Below are 19,618 nucleotides of genomic sequence, written 5' to 3'. Positions count from 1 at the left end.
TGTGGAACGGGCCGTGCCACGGCCCAGGGGGTGGATGACATCACCACCCATCTGCAGAAGGTCCACCTACCCACCATCCTGCAGCGCCGGGACGCGCAGGTGGACCATCTTCTTAAAAAATAAGCTACGGAGAAACGGGTTGATAGCCGATGGTCGACGTTGTTGATAACTGTACTGTAACAACTCACGGCAACTGAAGCTATATTTATTTGTGTGCGATGTCATAGCTAATAAAAGTTATTAGGGCAAGTCAGTACAACTTATTTGTGAACACCCCGCACATATTGGCAGTGAACGGGCCCTCAATATTTTGTGGTTGTCGATCTCCGTCCAAGGAGAAGACATTGGACAGCAATCTGAGGTCACACGGATTCAAGTCGGCCCCGCACTTTACGACAGTGAGCACCGTCTATTCGGACCATTTACGTCACCAGCGTGTGTCGGTCTGACCGCCTGATCCTCCATTTCGTCAGAGACCACATGCTTTGTGCACATGATGTTCGGTTAACCATTGCAACCAGAGCGTCGCTGCCTTCCACTTCTCGAGGATCTGAGAATCTTACCTGCTCTAAGCATTGGCCTGGGCCAATTATCTGGCAATGCGGCCTTGCATCACATTTGTATTGGACAATAGAGCATGTAAACGACCGCCTTGACAATCGCGCTTTGTCACGATAGTCTTGACAAGTACATGTAAACACCAGGACCTGCCCCCATTTCACCTGCAGCCATTTGTCGCACGGTAAGGCCTAAGAAACGAACCACAGCACAGCCATAGCACCTTGATGATGATCATGACGCTTATACGATGACTCCTTTGGCCTATGAGAACGATAATGCTGATGACTAACGACTCGCGCTTTGAGTTTCGTTATCCAGACGATGGCAACCGTAAGCGGGCAGCATTCCCAATGGTGAATAAGCCACCATGGCGATATGCCCAGCCAATCACAGCCCGCTGCTGCTTAACAAATCAAACCTCCACCCGCGCGCTGCCAAACTCTATACCGCCGCCCCCGTTGCCTAGCAACCGACGCCGGCTGACGCCCTCTAGCGTTTGTCTCCGAGCACCTGGCGGATAGCCGACGCCTCCTCACGACTCAGCGCCTTCAGGCCGAACCCAGTGACCTCCGGTCGGCCCTCAAGGTCGTTCAGGCGGTTGACCTTGCTTCGCAGGCCGTCTCGCAGCGCTGTGATCTCCTTGTCCAGCTCCAGCTGGTCTGTGGATGACAGTCAAGTGACGCTACTTAGCGGAACTGCCACTGACAGCGGCCTCGGCATTGCTTTCGGTGCTAGTTTGATGATGTCGGAATGGTTCTGGTCGCGTCGGCTGCAGTGATCATCTAACGCCCACCGTGTCACGTCGGCTGCAGCGGTCATCTAACGTCCATCGTGTCACGTCGGCTGCAGCGATCATCTAACGCCCATCGTGTCGCGTCGGCTGCAGCGATCATCTAACGCCCACCGTGTCACGTCGGCTGCAGCGGTCAGCTAACGTACACCGTGTCACGCCGGCTGCAGCGATGGCCACCAGGTCACGTCCTTCCTTATATCCAGCGCGTGCGTGCATGGCGCGCTAGGCGTGCTGAGGTACCACGCCTGAGTAAGGTATATCACAGCTCCCGTCATGTAGTGTAGCCTAACATTAAACTCTTGAGTAGATTGTTTAAAGCCTATGTACTCCGTGAAATTAAAAAAAAAAAAACACTTGTTAGCACAGACCAGGCTCCAGCCGTTGCAGGAGTTTGAGCAACCAATTATCAAGACAATTGCTTGATTATTTATCGAAGCATGCAACCTCTACGTGCCAGAAATAAACCGGCGTCCTCAGCTAGCTATAACTGAACCCTTATTTCGGACTTATGCAGTCATAACGCCCTTTTAGAGGTGCAGCTTTTTACATAAACAACTTACGACACACAGACACCCCCATCCCGTGGCCAACCAGCCACGTTTGTTACGCCGATAGTCATCACGTATGCACATGTTCGATTGGTTTCAGCCCAGTGCTGTCTTTAAGCCATGTTGATCATTCACGCAAATCCAAACTGAAAACTGCTAGGTCCAGAGTGCCGTTTTACCAGATAAGTTGGGCGAGAGAGTTGGGCAGAGAAGATGCCTTTCTCTAGCCCGAAAATCTGCAAACGCGCGTTTTTCTCCGTACGTGGACCACATTTTTCCCAATGTTAAGGGGATACTTGAGCCCTCCCCCCAGCTGGATAGGAAACTACACCTCTGTGCTTTGCCCTAGCGATGCCACAAAGCCGGCCGACATCGTCCAACAACAGAACGCGCCACGCACCATCCTCCATGAGACTCTTCACTTTGGAGGCGGGCAGCTTGATGAAGGTGTTGCCCGCGGCGATCCACGTGCGATACTCGCCGCGCGCCTTGAGGTCTGAGCTGAGGGCACGTGTCGCCTCTCGCAGGCCGCTCTGCTTCCGTGAGAGGTCCACAACCTGCGGAGGACAAATCGTGGCGTATTTACAACAAGCGGCAGGTGGTCTCACACGATGCAAAGTCGTGACCTCTCGCCGACATATACCGATGGGAGATCCTCTGAGGACGTGAGAAAGCGGCGAATGCGATTTTTGCCTCATATTGCTCCTAACAAATTCACGTGATTGACGCCCGAGTTTTTCCGCGGGGGCAGAGGGCCGTACAATATGCCCTCCCTTTCCAAACACCTGAGATACCTGACCCACACACATCGGAGGGCTGTATCCTATGCCCACCTTTCCAAACATCTGAGATCCCTGACACATAAACATTGGAGGACTGTATCATCTTTCCAAACATCTGAGATCCCTGACTCACACACATCAGAGGGCTGTATCCCCTTTCCAAACATCTGAGATCCCTGACCCACAAACATCTGACGGTGTTGGTACATCAGCTGGAGGCAAGCAGATGTTAGTCACAGTGTGCAGCATAATCTGACAAAACAATGACAGAACTTGAAGAATGTACAGATGCTGTCACGCCTAGAAGAATGTACAGTACAGGCCCATTTGTCAGCATTGCCCTTCAGCAAGGTGGGCCCATCTGCTCACAGCCAGTATGTGTGGAAGTATGTGGCAGCATACCTACTGAATACTAGCCAGTACATGAGGAGTGGCATATACATGAGCATGATACCTGAATGTGGTGATGACTTGCTGGTCATCACAAGACATTACATGAAGACAGCGTTCTATGATCCCTATACTCTGACCTGCTGCTTATCTGTGAGCACATCTTCAGCTGCTGCTTCCACTTCCTCAAGCTGATGCACCACCTTATGCATATCTGGATCCATGTCTTGCTGGTTTAAACACCTGAAGATAAGGAAATATAAGCTACAGCCCTGGCCTTATGCCATGCCCCACAAACAGTCTGGAGGGTCCTTATGACCTCGGACTGATGGAGGTGGTAGGAAGGAGAAAGGGGTTTGGACTCCAGACCTTGAACTAATAGGTAACCAGGAGAGGGAGGGACAAATTGAGCAGCAGTCTGGTCCCATGTTTCATCTTGCAAGGTAAGGTCCTGTCCTGCACCCTGCCATCCCTGCTTTCAATAAACCATAGTGACTGAGAACATTCTAATACCTTGCTGTTACAACAGATTTCAAACCTTCCACTATGTTCTTCTCATCCCAGCATCTTCCCAATCATGGTGCTCAGTGATAATGACTGCCCCTCTTACCAAATGCATGTGTGGACTTCACACCAGGTACTCAACAGAAAGTTAAATCCTAGGGCATGTAGATGAATGCAGAGTTTCTAGAGCTAAGCTATGTTTAAGTGGCTGGGGAACACATTCACTCCTTTTTGGGTTAGAAGTGTAATTTGCCTGTTTGCCTGTACAGGCATTATGTGCATAATCAGAATCTGAGAGGACTGCTGCCCTAGACAACAAAATGTCTTGCTTAGGTAAATATGTCCCTCAATACATCACTGCTTTCTTGCATTAAAGTGCCATGCAATGCATTAACTGAGAACCAATTGAAAGCCTTGGAAATCTTGATTACAAACACCAAAATATGAACAACTTAACAATTACAACTTGGGATTCATATCATTTCAGTTATTATTCAACAATTTATAATCCAACCAGTATAATTTCATTATTTCATTAAATTATAATTAAAAACTTATAATTTGGTTCTGAGCCACATGGTCCAGGGAATGGTGAGGCTCGAATAACATCATGATGAATCTTGGATGCCTGGACAACTTTGAAATAGTCTGCTCAAAACTCCCTGCACATCTTAGAAAATATGCAACCCAAAACCTAAACATATCAGTTTGGGAGCACTTCACATGTGGAACACTCCCTTTAATAACATGTGTTTTATAACATTAGAGAAACAACAATCCCAATTTGTGTTTGAGTCAAACCAACAGAATTAACCAGTCTCCTCTCCCCCTGTATCCTTAACTAGGTCACTGTACCTTATGCCACATTTAAGTGTTTTATGAAATGAGACACTTACTCGATGAGATCCACATGAATACTGAGAATACACCATTGCGTACATCCTATCGGACCTGGAACTGTGCAGTTGGATATAGATCAGACATAAATTACGGGAACAACTCGAATTTGTCTTACTTACCTTTTTAGGTAAAACAAATCCCCAAAATAGCCCGAAAATATCCCCTGCTAGATACCCCGAAAAATTGTTCGATTGCCAAGGCCGGACCCCTCCCCCACACCCATATCGTTTAAAATGTGAATTAGGGTATATGGCAAGACGTATTGACGGATCGCGTACTATTTGTCACAACCCTGTCTCATATGTTGACAAAATAGGGATGAAAAGTGATGTGAAGCGTATGCACCCAGACGACATGCCCTGTTGTTGCAAGTAATTCCTGGTAGACCCAAGTCTAGGAACAAACTAATTCAAATATTTTAACGCTGTGTGACCTAGTAGATGACTTATTGGAAGGGAAGAAAACTATTGCACTGTTTCATCGTCATGAGTTTTTTCCCGCACTCTCTGGCTCAATCTTGGGCGAATGAGCAACGCGGAAAGCTGTTCCGCATGAGACACGGCTGCGGTAGGTGGTGGCAGGCCGGTGGTGAAGCGGTGGCGGATGATCCGCTGAGTGCTTTCCTTACAAGCTTGGTGGTTTACTATATTGTTACTCGGCGCTAGGTCCACTAAGGGACCTCCTTCGCGCCGGCTACCACCAGGTGACCGGCCGCCGGCCCACTTGGCAATGCGGCGGCGAAGTGCACCCGAGCAGGCACGGAAGCGGCTGGCGGCCGGCTGTCGATGATTGTGAAGTCCAACAGCGAACCTCCCAGGGAATGAACTCCCCCCCCCCCTCAATCTGGTGAAAACGTGGTACGTGAGATTTGTGGTAAAAAGGAAAGCTGTAACGACGGTCTAATCGCTTTCGGGACTATTCTCACGCACAAGGAGACGCCATTTCGGCTGGATTGCGCCAAGTCGAGCAAGGGACCTCCCTTCAGGTCAGGCCTCACGCCAGCCAAAACGGTGCAAGCATGGCACGTGTGCACACATGTTATATACATGTAGACATGTGTCGACCATGCTATCAGCATTAAGGATTGAAGATGCCATTGTGCAAGCGGTCTTGGCGGCTGGCGGCCGGCTGATTGAAACTTCTAAAGACCAGCAACGGACCTCCCGGCAAATCAGGTGCAAGAACACCGAAACTTTTCAAACGTAGCACGTGTGCATGTTTGGCTAAAAAGCAAAGCTATAACGACCGTCTCGTCGGTTTCGGGTCCATAGCTTTTTTATGCGAGAGCAACACATTTAATGACGTGTAATTCTGTTTGTTGCTGTACGATCCAGTCGGACGAAGCGATCTTGGTACTAGTTGTCTTAGTCACACTTCCACGACGCCGAAGCACACCCCACGTCTGTGACAGCGTTGCAAGATAAAGAGAATAACGGTCTAAGCACTCAGGCGCTTCTAGCTTCTACTCCATGCCTGGATCGACGGCCCGTCATCTGTACTGGGGCCAGCCGAGCAGGGAACCAATCTCCTGCAGTTTGACTTGAGGATGCACTTCATGGAGCATGCCTCAAAGCCCGGGCGGGCACGGAATCGGATACGCTGGCGTGCTGGTCCGCACGCCGCTTCATGCGGCCATCGAAATACGTGCCAAGCTGACATCGAATGATATATTGTACGGTTAGCCTCCTGGTACACGCATGATGGACAGGGCACAGCGAGCGCCGAGCGAATGTCGTCGGCCGATAGCAGGCGGTGGCGGATCTCAGACGCGATCACGAGTAACGACGAACACATCACCAGCAATAAAAGCCCAGTTCGCGACGTCTAGACTGCGTCTGGGAGCGGGTCGCGGGTGAGCTTGATTGTGACGTGCGTGGTGGGGACTGAGGCACAGGTCAGCAACACATTTCGGGGTGCTCAAGCGCGCGAATTTCGCCTTATTCCCCCAGTGCCCTGTCGTCGTTAGGTGTATGTCATGACGGTTTGAAAGGAGGCGCCTTTTGCACGGCTGGCTGCCTCCTTTTCTTAGTCATATAGCAATCAGTTTTCACTGCATAGAAGACACATATTTGTGTGATCCCTCGTGCGGATATTTTGTGATCCAACTGATTAGGCCTCAAAACCCTGGCAGCAGCAGTTTTCCTGTAGGCATCAAATTTGCGAAAGTGTGTCCGATAGGACATCCTTCTGTGCCCATATGTCTTCTCCACTTTATTGGTGACATGAATTTATGCACATTCTGACTGAGCTGGAGCGTCGCGGGAAAGCCCGATTCTCCCACTGTGGATAATTTGGCGTATCGCTTTTCCATGCTGATTGCATTTTACACCGGCTGATCCGGCGCCGGGATTCAGGGACTTCACGCGCTTCAGACCAGCAATCAGGAGTGCGCGGGATTCAAGGACTTCACGCGCTTCAGACCAGCAATCAGCAGGGCGCCGGGATTCAGGGACTTCACGCGCTTCAGGCCAGCAATCAGGAGGGCGCGGGATTCAGGGACTTCACGCGCTTCAGACCAGCAATCAGGAGTGCGCGGGATTCAGGGACTTCACGCGCTTCAGACCAGCAATCAGAATGGTGCGGGATTCGATCTCCCGTGAGCGAGGAATTCTATAGATTTCATGTCCCGATGCCTTCCGACACCACCGTGTCTGGCAGCACCGCCGAATCTGGCAGCACCGCCGAATCCGACAGACTTTTGGCGCGCACGGCCACGTCTCCACGAACGCGACCCGACTCTGCCGGGCTGCCCTCCACTCTCTCCCACGGGTCCGGCCCCCGCTCCCCGAGGGCGCTCGCTCCGGAGACCGCCCCCGCCTCGGGGAACGGCCGCACAGGAAGCGGCGGGCAGCCGTCGCCAGGGTCCGGTCTTCAGGGACAGCCTCTGGAGCCCGGTCTTCCGTCCGAGGCATTCGCGGCGCGGGGACCACGCTCTCACTGCCCGCGCTGCCCGCGCTGCCCGCGCCGGCTCCGGGTCTGGCTCCCGGCACTCCGGAGCTGTCCACATTGACCCGAGAACTACTTGCATTTGGAATTCCCGGTGTCCGGATCTACGCCAGGGCTTCAGATCTATGCCAGAGGTATAAAACACCGATCCACTCAAAGGGTACAAATCCACTTCAGGGCGTTCTAATCCACTACAGAGTTTTCAGATCCACTCCATGCATGCCCAGAATCCCGATCCACTCCGGGACATCCAGATCCCTCCAGAGCGGATCGAATCACTCCAGCGCTGTTCAGATCCACCCTGGGAACATCCACTGGGGGATGCAGCCTCCAGATCACAAGCACTCGGGGCGTCCGGCTCCTCTCCAGGGGTGTCCGACTCAGCCGTGCGGCGCGGCCGGGTTGGACACCCCTGGAGGCTGACGTCACGTCATCAGGTCCCGCATGCTGATGTCGGCCAGGCTGAACTTGTTGAGCTCGGTTTGGATCAGACCGTGCACCTTCTCCTGCAACAGACGGGCGGCGTCGGTAGATGCATCACGGCGTTAGAGTCTTGATCAGGAAGCTCCAACTCCCTTTCCACGAGACTGGCTGACATATATCTCCACTAGCATTGGTGATAAGGATGGCTTTGGCAGTAAATGACATCGTTAAATTGTGTAGCGTTGTATTCTATTTTGAAGGCGGCGCCCATTTGAGACTGACACCCGTTCATGCTAATGGCATGCTGCGTTTGTGACCTCGAGCTGCCATCTATCGTCACGACCGCCAACTTCTGACTGAGGGGCGGACGCAGCGCATCTAAGAGATGATGCAGCTACAAGCGTTAGATTCACACGCGCAGTATGCCGCCACGTCACGAGAGCTGATCGGTATCATTGGTAGATGCTGGACGAGTAATCCCACTTTCCAGTCTGTGTCCGTGCCCGTGCCTGACCTGCAGCAAGTCCTGGATGCGGATGCTGAAGATGTTGAGCAGTGTTCGCTGCAGGCGGTTGACCAGCCAGCTGACCGGCCCCAGACCGGACATGTTAGCCCGCAGGCCGCGAAGCTGCCGGATCACGAACTCTGCGGAGGCCACGCCCTGTGTCAGAGGTCACTGAAAGGCCACCAGGTGCGGCGGGTAAACCCCAGAGGCCGGAGGGTGAGCCACGGACGGCTCAGAAGCCGGGGAGTGCGCCAGGAGTGGAGACGAGATCAAAATGTGTGCCAAGGATACATCAAGGGTCATGCGGTGCGTTTGGTTATCTCCGAGGCCGGCAGACGTCAGGGACGTTCCATAGACATAAAAACGGGTTAGGGACTGCTTTCAGTGTGATAATCCATACGCAGGATCACTCTCCAAGATGACAAAAAGTTGACATTTGACTCATAAGGGTAAAAGACATCGGGATGACAGAGATTCAGCGACACGGGAGGCCTGCCCAGGTTCAGACAGCAGCCACGAGGTCTATATGAGGCTTTTCTTGTATATATTAGCTTATCAAGATTTACACAAAGACCCACTCTTAGTGGCACTCAGAAAGATTGCGACGCTATCTCTTGGAGGTCAAACCCGTGACTTGGCTCAGAAACAAGGACATCGGACACAACGCGATGAAATGAAGGCTGGGAATCTGAGCACCAGGGAGCAACATCCCATTCAACGGCAACATCACGCAGAGATTATGAACATTCGAACACCAGCCATCGCGACTGAAAGCGCGAGAAGGTTTTAAAAGATATCGAGCTATGTGCGGAAGCTTGAAGTGAGAAGAGTAAGAGACCTGCGACTCACTGCATTTGTGAATGATTGTAAACTTGTGTTTCGTTATTCGTATGCATGGATAACGACATATTGATCAGCTGAAATGTGAGGGTGGATGGGCCAGGTTTTTGATCATTTTCATGCTCCTGAATCTCAAAGCTCAGCTCTATATTTTTTTTTCGCACGTGACTTGATCGTATTTTGGGGCTGCAGTGATTGATAAGTAATGTTCAGAGTGGTTCATAGTAGGACCAGACCTTGCAGGACCGGCGACTTGTTGAGGTCTGATGTTTGGTGGACGCGGATGAACGTCTCGATCTCCCCGGCGCAGACACTGATTTTCCCCTGGTTCTTCGCAAAAAGCACCTGAAATGACTCACGATTGTCAGTTCATTACCACTTTTGACACAGACGCCCATACGAACAGTTTGTGTGATACATATGGGTTGTACAGACCTGCATACAGTAATGAACTGCAGATAAAATCAACAGTCCCATGTGGAAGTGTAGTCGGTAACATGCGCCAATAGTTCACGGGGTGCTAACACGATGTCTTAGGCTTGCTGTATATCTGGTACGATGCTCACAAGGAGGAGGCGCAATGATGACAGGCGTCACGCGGGATCACATTTGTGACGGCCTTCGGCCACAAGCACGTCGGTCACGTGTTCAGCAGGTGTAGATAGGGTATGCGCAGGACCACAGGTTGTTTCAGGCGCCAAGCCGCCTGTGATGTGATGTACGGAGACGTGTTATGTATGTATAGCACAGTGCATGTGGTGCGGTCCAGGACGGGGTCAGCGGCCGTCGCGGAGCCGGCGCCAGCCCGTCCCCACTGAAACCTGACGCCGGGGGGGGGGGGGGGGGGGGGCGACGGGCGGGGGAACGCCCGGCGCGGCGGCGCCATGCCACGCCCGGCGGCAGTGGCGAGAGAGAGCTGAGGCGGGGGGGGGGGGGGGGGGGGGGAGGGGGCTCTGCGAACTGTCGAGCGGTGGGGACATTTCGTTCTTGTGTTGGCGAGCTGAGACGGGAAAGACAGTGGGTGGAGAGACAGCGATTGTGTGAAGAGACGTGATTGTGTGTGCAAAGACAGTGGATACGAACATTTGAACATCGAACGGTGTTTACTACGGTAAAGAGAGACAAGAGCTGAGACTGGCTAGTGAACATTTCTAGCCTCTATACTTCACTGTCTGCTTGTGTGTTTTTTTAGTTGACAATCACGCAAATCACGCACGCAAATTACTTAATGTCCGTGAAATTACTCCGTTCGCGGGAGGGTTTACTAAAACGACCGGGCATAAGTAACTTCACGTAAAAAGCTTAGGCGACGATGGCCAGCTAGCGCCCCATAAGGAGATATAGGCGGCCCTGCTTAGAGGGCATAGGGAGCGCTGAATGCTGAAGGAGTGTCCGATTGTCATCATCAGCCATAATAACGAACCTGAAAACACACTCATAACGTTCTTTAGAAACCCTCTGTGCGGTCGGTAACAGCGTTATCACTGATGCCAGTGAACGAACTAGCGTTGTTTTGCTTTAGCGTAAAACAGCTCACGGCTGCTTGTGAGAGGGCTGAGTGAGTGATAGAAAAGCTGTGATGTCAGGTCGCTGTGCGATGAATGACAGCGTCATGCATTAATAAGGAATCAAGTTGGCTCTGGTGTAGATTTCAGTTAATCTACCGAACCACTTACGATTAAAATGCATGAAACCAATGCGTATCAAACACGCACATTGCATGCGCCTTCTTCTCCCATAAGAACGAGACGTAAAAGTTTCAACACTCGAGTGTCCCTCAATCACATGGGTGGAAATAAGCCACATATGTGCCTCGTCATCCCGCGGAATGACGAGCTGTGCACCACCCAGTTGGCGGAGTGGCCATCCACGGCTGTTCACCTAGTCGGGAACAAGATTTCAGCCAGCCCACCCATCGGACATTTCGCGATCCCCCGCTACAGCAAGCCCAAGCGGTTGCGATGATAGTGGATTGCAATGCCAAACGATTACGACGCTGGGCGATTGCGATGCTAAGGCAAGTGCACGCGCCATGAAAAAGTCTACTGTTCGCAGAACTGGATCAAACACTGCCGCTGCCTCCGGTTCGCTGACCTTTGCTGTGTAGTCGTAACACAGCCGCACTTGCTCGAGGACGAGCTTGGCTTCGATGGTGGCGCCATCGGCGTCGCTGTGCATTCGAGCTTCTCCCTTGCGCCGCAGGGTGTCCAGGCCAGAGATCTGGCCCTCAGTCAGCTGCACGCTCCCGACCACGTGATCCGGTATGGAGAGAAACTCCTCGCCGCTGGAAAAGGCACATATTTTGTGTTCTACTACCTCGCTGGTTTGAGCAGAAAAAGGACGGTGTCCGAGCGGTTGGGGTGAATAGGCGTCAGCTGGGGTCATTATATCTGCAAGGGGTTATATGATATATTTCCCTGAACAGGTGGCGCCTTTTGTTGCCGCCATTAAGGTTTGACGATTTAGGGAGGGAGAGGGATTTGATAAAAATGGTAAAACAGGGGGCTGCAGAAAACCTTGGGTCGGGTTGGGACCAAGGGGACTCCGGATACACGAAACCGCACCGAAACCGGATACCGCACAGCAAGCGGAATGGGTCGGAGCGCTCCGGCGGCTCTGGTGGAGAAGTGGCCGCGGGTCATCGGGTGACTGAAAGGAGAGGGGGGGGGGGGGTCTCCTGAACCTTCGAGACCGGCTACGGTCATCCTAACTCACTGCACGTGAAGGAAAAGTCATGACGGCTTGAAACCTTGACGTCATATATTTTGGTTTCTTTACGCCAGAGCTTGTTCTGCCATGACCAACCATTTCGAAGCCATGAGGGCAGGAGGAAAGGTGACTGGCGGAAGACCAGGCAGGAGGAAAGGTGACTGGCGGAAGAATGCTGCGGCCATCATGTCTGACGTCACTAACGAGACTGTCGCGCGCGGAAGTCAACTTCGAGCCGCATGTGGACGCTCGGGGGGCGTCCCCGCCCCAGGCGGACGTGAAACCGACCCATGAGACCCGTGACCTGTGGGACCGACCCATGAAGCCCATGATCCATGAGACCTGTGACCCGTGAAACTGATCCATGACACCCGTGATCCGTGGGACCGTGACCGGTGAGACCGACCCATGACACCCGTGTCCCGTGAGACCGACCCACGACACCCGTCACCCGTGAGACCGACCTATGAGACCCGTGTCCCGTGAGACGACCCATGACACCCGTCACCCATGATACCGACCTATGAGACCCGTGTCCCGTGAACCCGACCAATGAAACCCGTGAACCGTGAGACCGTGACCCGTGAGACCGACCTTTGGCTGAGGGACGCAGCAGGCCCCGGCACCATGGGGTCTTACGCCGAACCTCAATGTGGTTGTGATTGAGGTAAACAGGATGGGTGAAGTTAACACATACTTTTAATATCTTAGGCGCAGTCCTAGTTGGCACTCTTTCTGGGCTGTCATGCCATCAATGCTAGCAAAATATAAAAATGTTATAGCAAACTCACGAGATTCATTAAAATCTAAGCAGAGTGATGAGACGAACGGGGGCCTCGTTCCCAGTGATCACAAAGGTTGTTTCGGAACGTACGACATCGCAGTTCGAAAGATGTACCTCGCTGGTGACGCAATCATGCAACTCCATCGTGACAGCTTTGCTCGGAAATGTTACCGCATTTCGCCCAGCATACGTCCTGCAAAGTTGAATTGCTACACCAACTCCGCCAAATTGCAGGGAATCTACTTACTCATTTTTGAGTATGCAGGTGACGTTCTGAAGGATGGTATCGATGTAGAGATTGGGTCCGGCCAGGTCCCCAGTAGCACTCAGGACCGTAAACATTCATCACACTCCCGCAGGGGCCGCCTGTAACATGATGCATCACCTCAGAACGCTGCACACTCAGAACACCGCACACTCAGAACACCGCACACTCAGAACACCGCACACAGAACACCGCACGCTCAGAACACCGCACACAGAACACCGCACACCTCAGACAGACGTGCTGAGACAGATCGGACCAACCCAACGTCAGCCGGCGCAATCATGAACGAACCTCCCGGCAGGGAACCCCGGAAACGGATCACGTGCGCAAGCACGATGGATTCATTCATTGTGCCGGCCCAGATGCTGTGGTGCTCGTCGCTCAGCGCCAGCTGCGGCTCGGCAACAGCTGCTCAGCCGTCGGACACGTGATGACGTCATATGGGGTGGTGTTGGCCCGGTCACGCCGGCACGTGACGACGTAACGGGCGATGTCAGCCCGGTCACGCGGGCACATGATGACGTCACAGGCGTGATAGGGCGGCAGCTGTGTTGTGCAGTCTGTTTGGTTGTTTGATGTCGATATTTCAGCACAAGGCGACGCAGTTCCTTAACAACGCCAGCGCCGCGCCTTGGCTGGCGCATGGGAATCAATGCTATTTGAGCTCATTCAGTTGTCGTGTTCCTCTTGGGCGCAAGGAGTTTTGCACGCCGGTCATGCTGTAAGTTCTTTCAACCACGAAAACATCGCCCCGCGCCATCGATACATGTGTAAGTGTGATCCAACAGTCACACCCAGATAGCCGTAAACGACTAAGCTGATTCATCAACCAAAGAAGGTGTCGCCAACCCTCGTTTGGCCTGGAAAGAAATGCGAGCATGATATCTCTGGGACGTATTCTATTTTTTTTTGAAACACGATGATATTAAGTGTGAGATGAATTGGTACCGATATTGCCGGAGACAAAACAAACTCTATACCGAACGATGGCAATACGTGTCGGATGAATTGGTGCCGATATTGCCGGAGACAACACAAGCTTTACACCGAACGAAGATCCGCGAATGGAAATGATCATATTAAAAAACGAACTGACGAAGTACACCCGTGTTGGTAGCGTATAAGCCACACCTACGAGGCACATTCATGCCTACTCACAGAGGAAGTCCAACCACTTTGCCGCAGATGCGGAGCACCATTGTCCACGGCTGACGCACTAAAGTGTCGACACTTTTGAGATTGATCGACTTTTGAAGATCGAGCGTAGCCATGATCTCCAGCTGAATCACATTCCCCGGCCTGTCTGATTGGTGATCCGCCGTCGGTCGATCTTCGAGCGGATTTTACCTTTTTCAGAGACATGGGCTTCAAACTTGAATTGATATTCATAACCTAGATAACTGGATAACAGTGCGTCACATGGCCTGCATGTGATTTGTGTTTTTCTACACCGAGCGGTTCCGGCACATAGCTGACGGCTGTTCTGAGCCGGTGGGACATCGATGACAATCAACCGACGCGGTTCTGCTCACAGTTCTGTTCACATGGTTTCTGAAAAGCAACACATGGGCGTAAACCCCAAGGCAGCTGACGCGGCCCTAAAATTCAATAACTAACGTCCACCGATGAACCAGCCAGGACGGAAATACCTGTGTACCAGAACAAAACATGTTCGTAAATCCCAAGGCAGCTGACGCGGCCTTAAAATCCCAAGGCAGCTGACGCGGCCCTAAAATTCAGTAACTTATGTCCACCGATGAACCAGCCAGGACGGAAATACCTGTGTACCAAAACAACACATGGGCGTAAATCCCGAGGCAGCTGACGCGGCCCTAAAATCCCAACGCAGCTGACGCGGCCCTAAAATTCAATAACTAATGTCCACCGATGGACCAGCCAGGACGGAAGAACCGTAAGCGTATGCAATTGGTGGAAAGGGTTGACTTCTATCACCGACGAGGTGGATACGAGAGCAGCCACGGGATACCTCGTATGACGTGCCGTGGTACAACCGCGCTGATGTCATCAATCTTGATGTTGCGCTGTCAGTGAGTGTAAACAAAATGCCGACACACTCTGCCAGCTGCTATGATCATCCAATTCAGTGGCGTGATATACCCGTCGGTCCCGAGCGATTGCCACTCGCCGACAAACAGCCAATCAATTCGCCCCGGATCCCGGTGTTCGTCGGAGCGTTGCCGGGCATCACGCGCTGGCCAGCCGGCCGTCACAGATAAAAAACATCGGCGGAGGGACGGCCGCAGAACGCCGGCTGTGGCACAGAAACATCGGCGGAAGAACGGCCGCAGAACGCCGTCTGTGGCACAGAAACATCGGCGGAAGAACGGCCGCAGAACGCCGGCTGTGGCACAGAAACATCGGCGGAAGAACGGCCGCAGAACGCCGTCTGCGGCACAGAAACATCGGCGCAAGGGCGGCCGCAGAACGCCGGCTGTGGCACGGCACAGCGCGCAGACGCAGGATCGCGGCGGGTGGGGATGGGTAGCCGTGGCTGTTCGCCTGATTGGTCGACATATTGGGCGACAGACGGCCTAACCACGCGGCCTGCCATTGGTCGCACGGCCCGGCGACTGCCGATCGGCGGCGGCAGGCTGCGTCAGACGACGGCCCCACCGCGGCGAGAGACCCGGTAATCAGGACGCACCAGCTGCTGCCAGATCCGCCGGGAGCAGCCGGCAGAATGCTGCCATATTTTACCGGGAGTGCCGTGAACACCGGGAGCAAGCCAGCAGAGTACTGCACCACAGCGCTATTACAAAATTTCAGTCTGCCAAGAAAACTATATTTTTCGATAACAAGAAGGCGTTTATGAGTCGTAAACAAGTCGCTTTTAATGGCACTGAGTGTCGAACACCAGATCTGTATTGCCGTATTCGTTGCATTTGTTTTTGTAATGCCATGGTGCACGTGTTTCTCTTTTCCGCTGGCCCCACTTTAAGGCTAAAATTCGGAGCATTACTACAGCGAAAGAGAATGCTGTTGTCGAAAATTAGCCCTACACATCAGGAAATACGCTACAGCTTTCCAAATGATTTACATCAATTTTTTGGTAGGCCCAGTCGCTTGAAGAGTCCAGTGCGTCACAGCAATGCATCATCAGGACATGACGGGCCGGAGTACTGCACGGTGAGACACATCGGGCTTGATTACTGAACCATCGACGGGCTAGACTGCCTGGAGTACGGCGACATCAGTATACAGCTGCTCAGAAGGCAGTACAGTCAGGAGTCAGCACACTGGCAGACCGTCAGAGCACATCTGGTCCCAGGGCAGCAGTACAGTCAGGAGTCAACACACTGGCGAACCGTCAGAGCACATCTGGTCCCAGGGCAGCAGTACAGTCAGGAGTCAACACACTGGCGGACCGTCAGAGTGCATCTGGTCCCAGGGCAGCAGTACAGTCAGGAGTCAACACACCAGCGGGCCATCAGAGTGCATCTTGTCCGAGCGTAGCAGTACAGTCAGGAGTCAACACACTGACAGACCGTCAGAGTGCATCTGGTCCCAGGGCAGCAGTACAGTCAGGAGTCAACACACTGACAGACCGTCAGAGTGCGTCTGGTCCGGTGCGGTGACGTTGGCTACAAGCTGCAACAAAACGAACTGAGCCCTGCCTGTGGGCCACGGGTCACATATGGTAGCCACGATCCGTGCTCATCAGCCCCCTCCCCTTCCTTCCATGTTTTGTCCGTTACTCCGGGCCGTACTGCAGATGTTCTGAAACGATTCCCATCAGCCCCTCATCATCTAAAGCCGCACCGCACCGTGTCTGCACGCTCGCTGGTGCTGTGCCTGGCCTCTCGGGCCGCGTCGAGGCCGTGTTCATTAGCAGCCGTCCTGGGACCCTGTTCGCCGACTCCCCTCGCCACGTCCGCCGGCGGGGCGTGCAACAGGCGGCGCCGGCACCGGCCACGAGCGCCGATCAATGCGGCCGTGCCCGCCGCCCGGGCGGCCCGGCCCGGTCCGGTCCGCACACGGCCCGCGCGCGGCGCGCGGCTGCCGGTCCCGCCCGGGCGGCCGGTCCGACCGGGCGGCCCGGTCCGGTCCGCGCACGGCCCGCACGCGGCCCGCGGCTGCTGGTCCCGCCTGGGCGGCCCAGTCTGGTCAGGGCGGCCTGGCCCAGTCTGGCCAGAGCGGCCCGGCCCGGTCCGGTCCGCACACGGCCCGCGCGCGGCTCGCGGGCCGCCGATCCTGAACAGGAGAGGACAGTGGAGAGAGAGAGAGAGAGAGAGAGAGAGAGAGAGAGCGAGAGAGAGAGAGAGAGAGAGAGAGAGAGAGAGAGAGAGAGAGAGAGAGAGAGAGAGAGAGAGAGAGAGAGAGAGAGAGGAGAGAGAGAGAGAGAGAGAGAGAGAGAGAGAGAGAGAGAGAGAGAGAGAGAGAGAGAGGAGAGAGAGAGAGAGAGAGGAGAGAGAGAGAGAGAGAGAGAGAGAGAGAGAGAGAGAGAGAGAGAGAGAGAGAGAGAGAGAGAGAGAGAGAGAGAGAGAGAGAGAGAGAGAGAGAGGAGAGAGAGAGAGAGAGAGAGAGAGAGAGAGAGAGAGAGAGAAGAGAGAGAGAGAGAGAGAGAGAGAGAGAGAGAGAGAGGAGAGAGAGAGAGAGAGAGAGAGAGAGAGAGAGAGAGAGAGAGAGAGAGAGAGAGAGAGAGAGAGAGAGAGAGAGAGAGAGAGAGAGAGAGAGAGAGAGAGAGAGAGAGAGAGAGAGAGAGAGAGAGAGAGAGAGAGAGAGAGAGAGAGAGAGAGAGAGAGAGAGAGAGAGAGAGAGAGAGAGAGAGAGAGAGAGAGAGAGAGAGAGAGAGAGAGAGAGAGAGAGAGAGGAGAGAGAGAGGAGAGAGAGAGAGAGAGAGAGAGAGAGAGAGAGAGAGAGAGAGAGAGAGAGAGAGAGAGAGAGAGAGAGAGAGAGAGAGAGAGAGAGAGAGAGAGAGAGAGAGAGAGAGAGAGAGAGAGAGAGAGAGAGAGAGAGAGAGAGAGAGAGAGAGAGAGAGAGAGAGAGAGAGAGAGAGAGAGAGAGAGAGAGAGAGAGAGAGAGAGAGAGAGAGAGAGAGAGAGAGAGAGAGAGAGAGAGAGAGAGAGAGAGAGAGAGAGAGAGAGAGAGAGAGAGAGAGAGAGAGAGAGAGAGGAGAGAGAGAGAGAGAGAGAGGAGAGAGAGAGAGAGAGAGAGAGAGAGGAGAGAGAGAGAGAGAGAGAGAGAGAGAGAGAGAGAGAGAGAGAGAGAGAGAGAGAGAGAGAGAGAGAGAGAGAGAGAGAGAGAGAGAGAGAGAGAGAGAGAGAGAGAGAGAGAGAGAGAGAGAGAGAGAGAGAGAGAGAGAGAGAGAGAGAGAGAGAGAGAGAGAGAGAGAGAGAGAGAGAGGAGAGAGAGAGGAGAGAGAAGAGAGAGAGAGAGAGAGAGAGAGAGAGAGAGAGAGAGAGAGAGAGAGAGAGAGAGAGAGAGAGAGAGAGAGAGAGAGGGACGAAAGCCGGCGCATGGTGTGTGAATAAGGGTTTGAAGCTCTCCGACGTCACAAGAGCGCAAAACTGTGCAAACGAGACTGCGAACTGCAACACAACAAAGCCACGGGAACGAGAGCATAACAACATCGAGTAATCAAGACTTTAACGCCTCGGGAGTACAGCAACAGCAAACGATGATTTAGTGGACGCCGTCAGTCTGGTGCTTGGTTAATGTTTAACAACTGTTTACGCGGTGCTGCTCGTTTTCCCACTTGCTTCAGTCGTCTGATAATTTGTTGAACTTCTGTTTGGCACTCTAATGACCTAGCGTTTCGCTGACCCACATTAGGCTGGGCAGTCCATCGGCCCGGCGCTTGTACACGGCCTGATGAGCTGGATGTCTGAGATAATCTCGCGGTTCAGTACTGTGACAAATTACAACCCTGAGGTATTAGGTTGCAGGAAAACTTGACTCGTCCCTGTACGTAGCCCAACTCGTCATCCAGCTTGAAGCGACCCGAGGATTGGGTAAGCAAATACTTGCTCGAAGAGACCGACGATGCTACTCTGCCGGAGATGCTACTTTACTTCATTTAGAAAATGCTGCTTTACTTTGCTTACTTGCGAGTCAACTGCCACCTCTCCTCTACATCATCCAGACGAACAGCCACCCTTTATAACAAACCGAGGTGTTTTCCTTTTGACTCTGTAGGCTTGACATCCGGAATCCGCTCAGCAAGCCTGCGAAAAAACATCGCGTGCCCCCGCCGGCGTTTACTGCGGCGTTTCTCAGGGCGGCGTTCGGCCGCGTTTCTGGCCAGAGGTTGCGGCGGACCAATTCCGTGTAATGCCGGCCTCATTCCCCGGAGAGAGAGGCTTGGGCCGGTCAGCGCGGCGCCAGAAAAAGCGTGATTACAGTACGCGTCACAGCCGCGTGTCGCGGGAGCCGGCCTGCGACCCGTCGGGTGGCCGCCGGCTGGCGCGTGTAGCCACGCGCGTCCTGAGTAATTGCTTTCGGGGTAAAAACCATGAAGACGTCTCTTGCGTAACAACGCGGATAAAACCTGCAGCGAATCCCAGCAGCTGGCAGTGTCATCAATCAACTACAACAACTTTTGGACAGTTCCCATCAGCTTTCGCATCCGTCGGCTCACAGCGCACCCAAAGAGGGCCGAGCGCCGTCCTTTTCGCCGCGGAGCTGGTGTTGTCTGTATTTTTGCT

The 19,618-nt window shown here is 53.3% G+C and overlaps 2 protein-coding genes across 2 annotated transcripts in view; both read right to left on the bottom strand.

The window, feature by feature from the left end:
* Positions 1-606: 606 nt before the first annotated feature.
* Pdrg1 (Pdrg1 prefoldin-like subunit) lies at positions 607-4,735 on the bottom strand. Its single transcript, XM_037218413.1, has 4 exons — positions 4,598-4,735; positions 3,215-3,317; positions 2,303-2,459; positions 607-1,220 (listed from the first exon to the last, which is right to left on the bottom strand). Exons 2-4 carry the CDS (start codon positions 3,296-3,298, stop codon positions 1,051-1,053), a joined length of 411 nt encoding a protein of 136 aa, XP_037074308.1. The 5' UTR covers positions 3,299-3,317; positions 4,598-4,735; the 3' UTR covers positions 607-1,050.
* Positions 4,736-7,577: 2,842 nt separating this feature from the next.
* LOC119095841 (mite allergen Lep d 7) overlaps positions 7,578-19,618 on the bottom strand; it is a 29,094-nt gene continuing 17,053 nt past the window's right edge. The window contains exons 2-6 of the mRNA XM_037218693.1: positions 12,933-13,051; positions 11,287-11,476; positions 9,429-9,537; positions 8,362-8,492; positions 7,578-7,930 (exon numbers count right to left, since the gene is read on the bottom strand). Of these exons, the coding sequence (XP_037074588.1) occupies positions 7,850-7,930; positions 8,362-8,492; positions 9,429-9,537; positions 11,287-11,476; positions 12,933-13,027 (606 nt within the window). The 5' untranslated portion in view covers positions 13,028-13,051 and the 3' untranslated portion in view covers positions 7,578-7,849. The remainder of the gene's footprint in view (positions 7,931-8,361; positions 8,493-9,428; positions 9,538-11,286; positions 11,477-12,932; positions 13,052-19,618) is intronic.

This window comes from Pollicipes pollicipes, unplaced genomic scaffold (genome assembly GCF_011947565.3).
Source record: "Pollicipes pollicipes isolate AB1234 unplaced genomic scaffold, Ppol_2.1 Scaffold_4219;HRSCAF=4965_pilon_pilon_pilon, whole genome shotgun sequence".
NCBI lineage: Eukaryota > Metazoa > Arthropoda > Thecostraca > Pollicipedomorpha > Pollicipedidae > Pollicipes > Pollicipes pollicipes.
The sequence above is the reverse complement of the archived record's forward strand: the minus strand, read 5'-3'. Positions and strand labels throughout refer to the sequence as shown.

What these genes read in the sequence shown, in the direction of transcription:
- Pdrg1 (XM_037218413.1), bottom strand. Translation starts at nt 3,298, where the DNA reads ATGGATCCAGATATGCATAAGGTGGTGCATCAGCTTGAGGAAGTGGAA. An exon ending in TGCTCACAGATAAGCAGCAG is followed by an intron (nt 2,460 to 3,214) that starts GTCAGAGTATAG and finishes TGTCCTCCGCAG; the next exon opens with GTTGTGGACCTCTCACGGAA. An exon ending in GAAGAGTCTCATGGAGGATG is followed by an intron (nt 1,221 to 2,302) that starts GTGCGTGGCGCG and finishes TGTCATCCACAG; the next exon opens with ACCAGCTGGAGCTGGACAAG.